Source organism: Penaeus vannamei, chromosome 36, assembly GCF_042767895.1.
Source record: "Penaeus vannamei isolate JL-2024 chromosome 36, ASM4276789v1, whole genome shotgun sequence".
In the NCBI taxonomy this organism is placed as follows: Eukaryota; Metazoa; Arthropoda; class Malacostraca; order Decapoda; family Penaeidae; genus Penaeus; species Penaeus vannamei.
In genome coordinates this window covers 24843050-24848049 of record NC_091584.1, presented here as the reverse complement: position 1 = coordinate 24848049, position 5000 = coordinate 24843050, and the positions used below count along the sequence as shown (strand labels likewise).

General features: G+C 41.9%; 1 protein-coding gene across 1 annotated transcript in view; it reads left to right on the top strand.

The window, feature by feature from the left end:
- Positions 1 to 5000, top strand: part of LOC113812476 (PDF receptor-like) — a 68123-nt gene that overhangs the window by 34920 nt on the left and 28203 nt on the right. The window contains exon 7 of the mRNA XM_070114604.1: positions 3028 to 3184. Within this exon, the coding sequence (XP_069970705.1) occupies positions 3028 to 3184 (157 nt within the window). The remainder of the gene's footprint in view (positions 1 to 3027; positions 3185 to 5000) is intronic.

Sequence of the window (5000 nt, the reverse complement as noted above, 5' to 3'; positions counted from 1 at the left end):
GGGGGGGGGGGGGGGGTTGGGGGGTTATTGTTTGTTGTTGTTGGGGATCGACAGCACAGTGAAGAAAAAGAAAGAAGAAAGAAAAAAGGAGAAAAAAAAATGGGATGGGGGTTTTGGGGGAGGGGGTTGGGGGGGGGTGTTGGGGTGTTGTTGTTATTGTTGTTGTTTGTTGTTGTTGGGGATCGACAGCACGGTGCAGGAGAGAGAAAAGAAAAAAGAAAAAAAAATGGGATGGGGATTTTGGGGGGAAGGGGTGGGGGTTGGGGGTGGGGGAGTTGTTGGGGATCGATTAAAAAAAGAAGAAAGAAAATGTGATGAGGGTTTGAGAGAGAGGGGGGGATTGGGGGGTTGTTTTTTGTTGTTGTTGGGGATCGAACAGCACGGTAAGAAAAAAAAAAGAGGAAAAAGAAAAAAAAAAATGGGATAGGGGTTTTGGGGGGTGGGGTGGATTAGGGGGTGGGGGGTGTTGACTTGGGATCGATTGAAAAAAAAAAAAAGAAAATATGATTTTTTGGGGGTGTTTGTTGTTGTTTGTTGTTGGGATCAATAAAGAAAATAAAAAAGAAAATGTGATGGGGGGTTTTGGGTGTGTGTTGTTGTTGTTTGTTTTTGTATGGGATCGATTTTTTTTTTCGGAAGGACGGTGTTTTTTTTCTTACTCTCTATGTGTTTTTTTTCTTTTTTTATTATTATTATTTTGTATCTTTTTATTTATTAATTGATTTATTTACTCTATTATTATCATTATTATCATTATCATTATTATTATATATGTGTGTGTGTGTGTGCGTACGTGTGTGTGCTCGTGTGTGTATGTATGTGTGTGTGTATGTGCGTGTGTGTGTGACGACAGAGCACCGATAACCAAATCAACTCAAACGTACAATACCTTGTTGTTGTTTACAGTCAAAGCACGTGGCGGTTTGTTTACATACGTTGCCAGACAGTTTGTTTACATCAGGGAGACCAATATTTTTGTTTCTTTACTGTTTCTTTTGATATCCTTTTCACGCGTCGTTGGTCAAGAAGAACCAAGATTAAATAAAAGAATTTGTGTTATTTTGTAATAGGGTTTTCGTTGTTTTTGTGGTCAACGGTAAGTAGTATTGGAGAAATGTATGATTTTTTTTTTCTTTTTTTACTTATCGTGTCTATATAACGTTTGCTGCAATGGTGAATGAATGAATAAAAAGAAAGAAAGAAAAAGAAAAAAAAGGGGGAAAAAATAGACCTATCGTGTCTATATAACGTTTGCTGCAATGGTGAATGAATGAATGAAACAACAAAAAAAAGAAAAAAGAAAAAAGGGAAAAATAAGTAGATGTTTAGTATCTGTGACCCCCCCCCCCACCCACCCACACACACTTTTTTTTTTTTTTTTTTTTTTAAGGCGGGGTACACTTTAAAGCGAAGGGAAACTTTCAGAGGAATTGAAAATCTCTGGTACAGATGCAAATTCTTGGTCGATCTCGTAAAGGGTTACCAGCAGGAGTACTGCTCCTTCATGCAATAGTTTTACAAATGTTTCCCTCTCAAGTGCAATAGTTTTATTAGAATTTAAACCCATAAATCGGACGAAAGAAAATTGATACATCGCTTGCACTGTTAATACTCTCAAGGATATTTGTATGGATATATATATATATATATATATATATATATATATATATATATATATATATATATATATATATATATATATTTCAAAAATACCCCGTTCTACGGTCTCTATTCTTTCTATATTCATTAAGGCCTCAATTCTTTACATTTCTCTCTCATTTTTTAAAAATTTAGTGTTGAATTGATAAAGTGAACCCACTGCAAGCCATCCTTCTTTTTATGCAAATACACATCACAGCCCGAGTGTGATGTGCCTCAACAGAATAAAAATACACAGACACTATACTTAGTAGTCGAGGCAAATGCTAGCTCGGCATTATTCCTACGAAATTCTGCAACATATATTTTTGCAAAGAAAGATGCCATGTTAAAGTTGGCATTTGCAACGTGCGTTTAAAAAATTTCTGTATGTGTGTTATATATTTTTCAGTTGTTAGATTTATTTATTCATTGTGTTTATTTACGTATTTTTTTCAATTATTCATTTGTTTTCATATATAAAATTTATCTTGTTTATTTTTTTTCATGTTTCTTTTATTCGTCTATTTATCTTATTTAGCTATATATGTGAGTGCCTGTGTAAACAACTATATGTACTTAAAGTTTCTATTTGTCTTTGTACTTATTTATATAATCTTAAAGCGACCTTTTTTTATAGCTAGTTAATTTACAAAGACAAGTTAATTTACTCAGATTAACAATAATCATATGACATATTTTCAATATATATTCCAGGTGTCTCTAGATTTTCCAAAAAAAGAAAATAAAACCACTACATAAACATATATTTTATTCATGGATGTCTAAATATATATTCTAAACTTAGATGTATATATGTATATTTTAATCTTGAATGTCTGAATATATATCTTAATCTTGAATATATAGATATTCATATTTCAATTTTTAAAGTACATATTTCCATGAGTCTTAGATGTATATATGTATATTTTAATCTTGAATGTCTGAATATATATCTTAATCTTGAATATATAGATATTCATATTTCAATTTTTAAAGTACATATTTCCGTGAGCCTTTATGTCTCTCTGTCTTCCTCCCTCCCTCTCTCTCTCTATCTATCTATCTCCCTCTCCCTCTTTCTCTCTCTTTCTTTCCCTTCCTCTTCCATTTCCTCTCTCTCTCTCTCTCTTTCTCTCTCTCCCTCTCCCTCTCCCCTTCCCCCCCTCTCCCTCCCCCCCCCCCTTCTCTCCCTCCCTCTCCCTCCTTCTCCCCCTCCCTCCCTCCTTCCTTCCCTCCCTCCCTCCCTCCTCCCCTCCCTCCTCCCCTCCCTCCCACCCACCTATCTCCCTCCCTCCCCACCTACCCTCCCTCCCCCCATCACCACAAATCCACATTCGCACCTAAACCTAATATTTATTCCCCTCTCTCTCTCCATTTCCTCAGCCGATTTTGTGCGAATCTTTCTACATCTTCCTGGAGTACGGTCGTTCAGCGATGTTCATGTGGATGTTCATCGAGGGGATGTACCTGAACAACCTCATCAGCGTCGCCTTCTTTCAAGGACCACCCAACTACAGCGCGTATTACTTCATCGGTTGGGGTAAGTCTCTGCCGATTGTGATAGATAGTGATAGATAATGGTGATGATGGTGATTATATTGGGCAAGTCTCTGCTAATTGTGATAGATAATGGTGATGATGGTGATTATATTGGGTAAGTCTCTGCTGATTGTGATAGATAGTGGTAGATAATGGTGATGATGGTGATTATATTGGGTGAGTCTCCGCTAATTGTGATAGATAGTGATAGATAATTGGGTAAGTCTCCGCCGATTGTGATAGATGGTGGTGATGATGGTGATTATATTGGGTAAGTCTTTGCTAATTGTGATAGATAGTGATAGATAATTGGGTAAGTCTCAGCTGATTGTGATAGATGGTGATAGATAATGGTGATGATGGTGATTATATTGGGTAAGTCTCCGCTGATTGTGATAGATGGTGATAGATAATGGTGATGATGGTGATTATATTGGGTAAGTCTCGGCTAATTGTGATAGATAGTGATAGATAATGGTGATGATGGTGATTATATTAGGTAAGTCTCCGCCGATTGTGATAGATAGTGATAGATAATGGTGATGATGGTGATTATATTGGGTAAGTCTCTGCTAATTGTGATAGATAGTGATAGATAATGGTGATGATGGTGATTATATTGGGTAAGTCTCTCTCTCTCTCTCTCTCTCTCTCTCTCTCTCTCTCTCTCTCTCTCTCTCTCTCCCTCTCTCTCTCTCTCTCTCTCTCTCTCTCTCTCTCTCTCTCTCTCTCTCTCTCTCCCTCCTCCCTCCCTCTCTCCCTCTCTCCTCTCTCCTCCTCCCTCCTCCCTCCTCCCCCTTCAACTTCCCTCCCTCCATCCCTCCCTCCCTCCTCCTTCCCTCTCTCCGTCCCTCCCTCCCTCCTCCCTCCTCCATCTCCCCCTCCTCCCTCCCTCCTCCCTCCCCCTCCTCCCCCTCCCCTTCCCTTCTCCACACCCTCCCCACCTACCCTCTCTCCCTCCCTCCCTCCTCCCTCCTCCCTCCATCCCTCCCTCACTCCCTCCCTCCTCCCCTCCCTCCCTCCCCTCCCTGCTCCTCTCCTCCACCCATCCTCCCTCCCTCCTCCCTCCTTCTCCTCTCCTCCCCACTTCCCTCTCCCCCACCCCCCACCCTCCCTCCTCCCTCCCCCCACCCCCCACCCTCCCTCCTCCCCTCCCCTCCCTCCTCCTCCTCCTCCCTCCACTTCCTCTCTCCTCCTCCCTCCTCCTCCCTCCCTTCCCTCCCTCCCTCCCTCCCTCCTCCCCTCCCTCCCTCCCCTTCCTCCCTCCCTCCTTTCCCTGCACCCTCCCTCCTCCCCACCTACCCTCCTCCCTCCCCCTCCACTCCCTCCCTCCCCACCCCTCCTCCCTCCCTCCTCCCCTCCTTCTCCCCCTTCCACTCCCCCTTCCCTTCTCCCCCTCCCCCTTCCCCTTCCCTCTCCCTCCCCACCTGCCCTCCCTCCTCCCCACCTACCCCTCCCTCCACAATTCCCACCCACCTATCTCCCTCCCTCCCCACCTACCCTCCCTCCCCCATCACCACAAATCGCCGATTGTGATAGACCCTAGTGATAGATAATGGTGATGATGGTGATTATATTGGGTAGAGTCTTTCTGCTAATTCCTGTGATAGAGTACGGTGATTCAGATAATGGTGATGATGGATGATTCATCATTGGGATAAGTACCTCGGCTAATTGTGATCAGCGTCGCCTTCTTTCAATGGACCACACCAACTACAGATAGTGATAGATAATGGTGATGATGGTGATTATATTAGGTAAGTCTCCGCCGATTGTGATAGATAGTGATAGATAATGGTGATGATGGTGATTATATT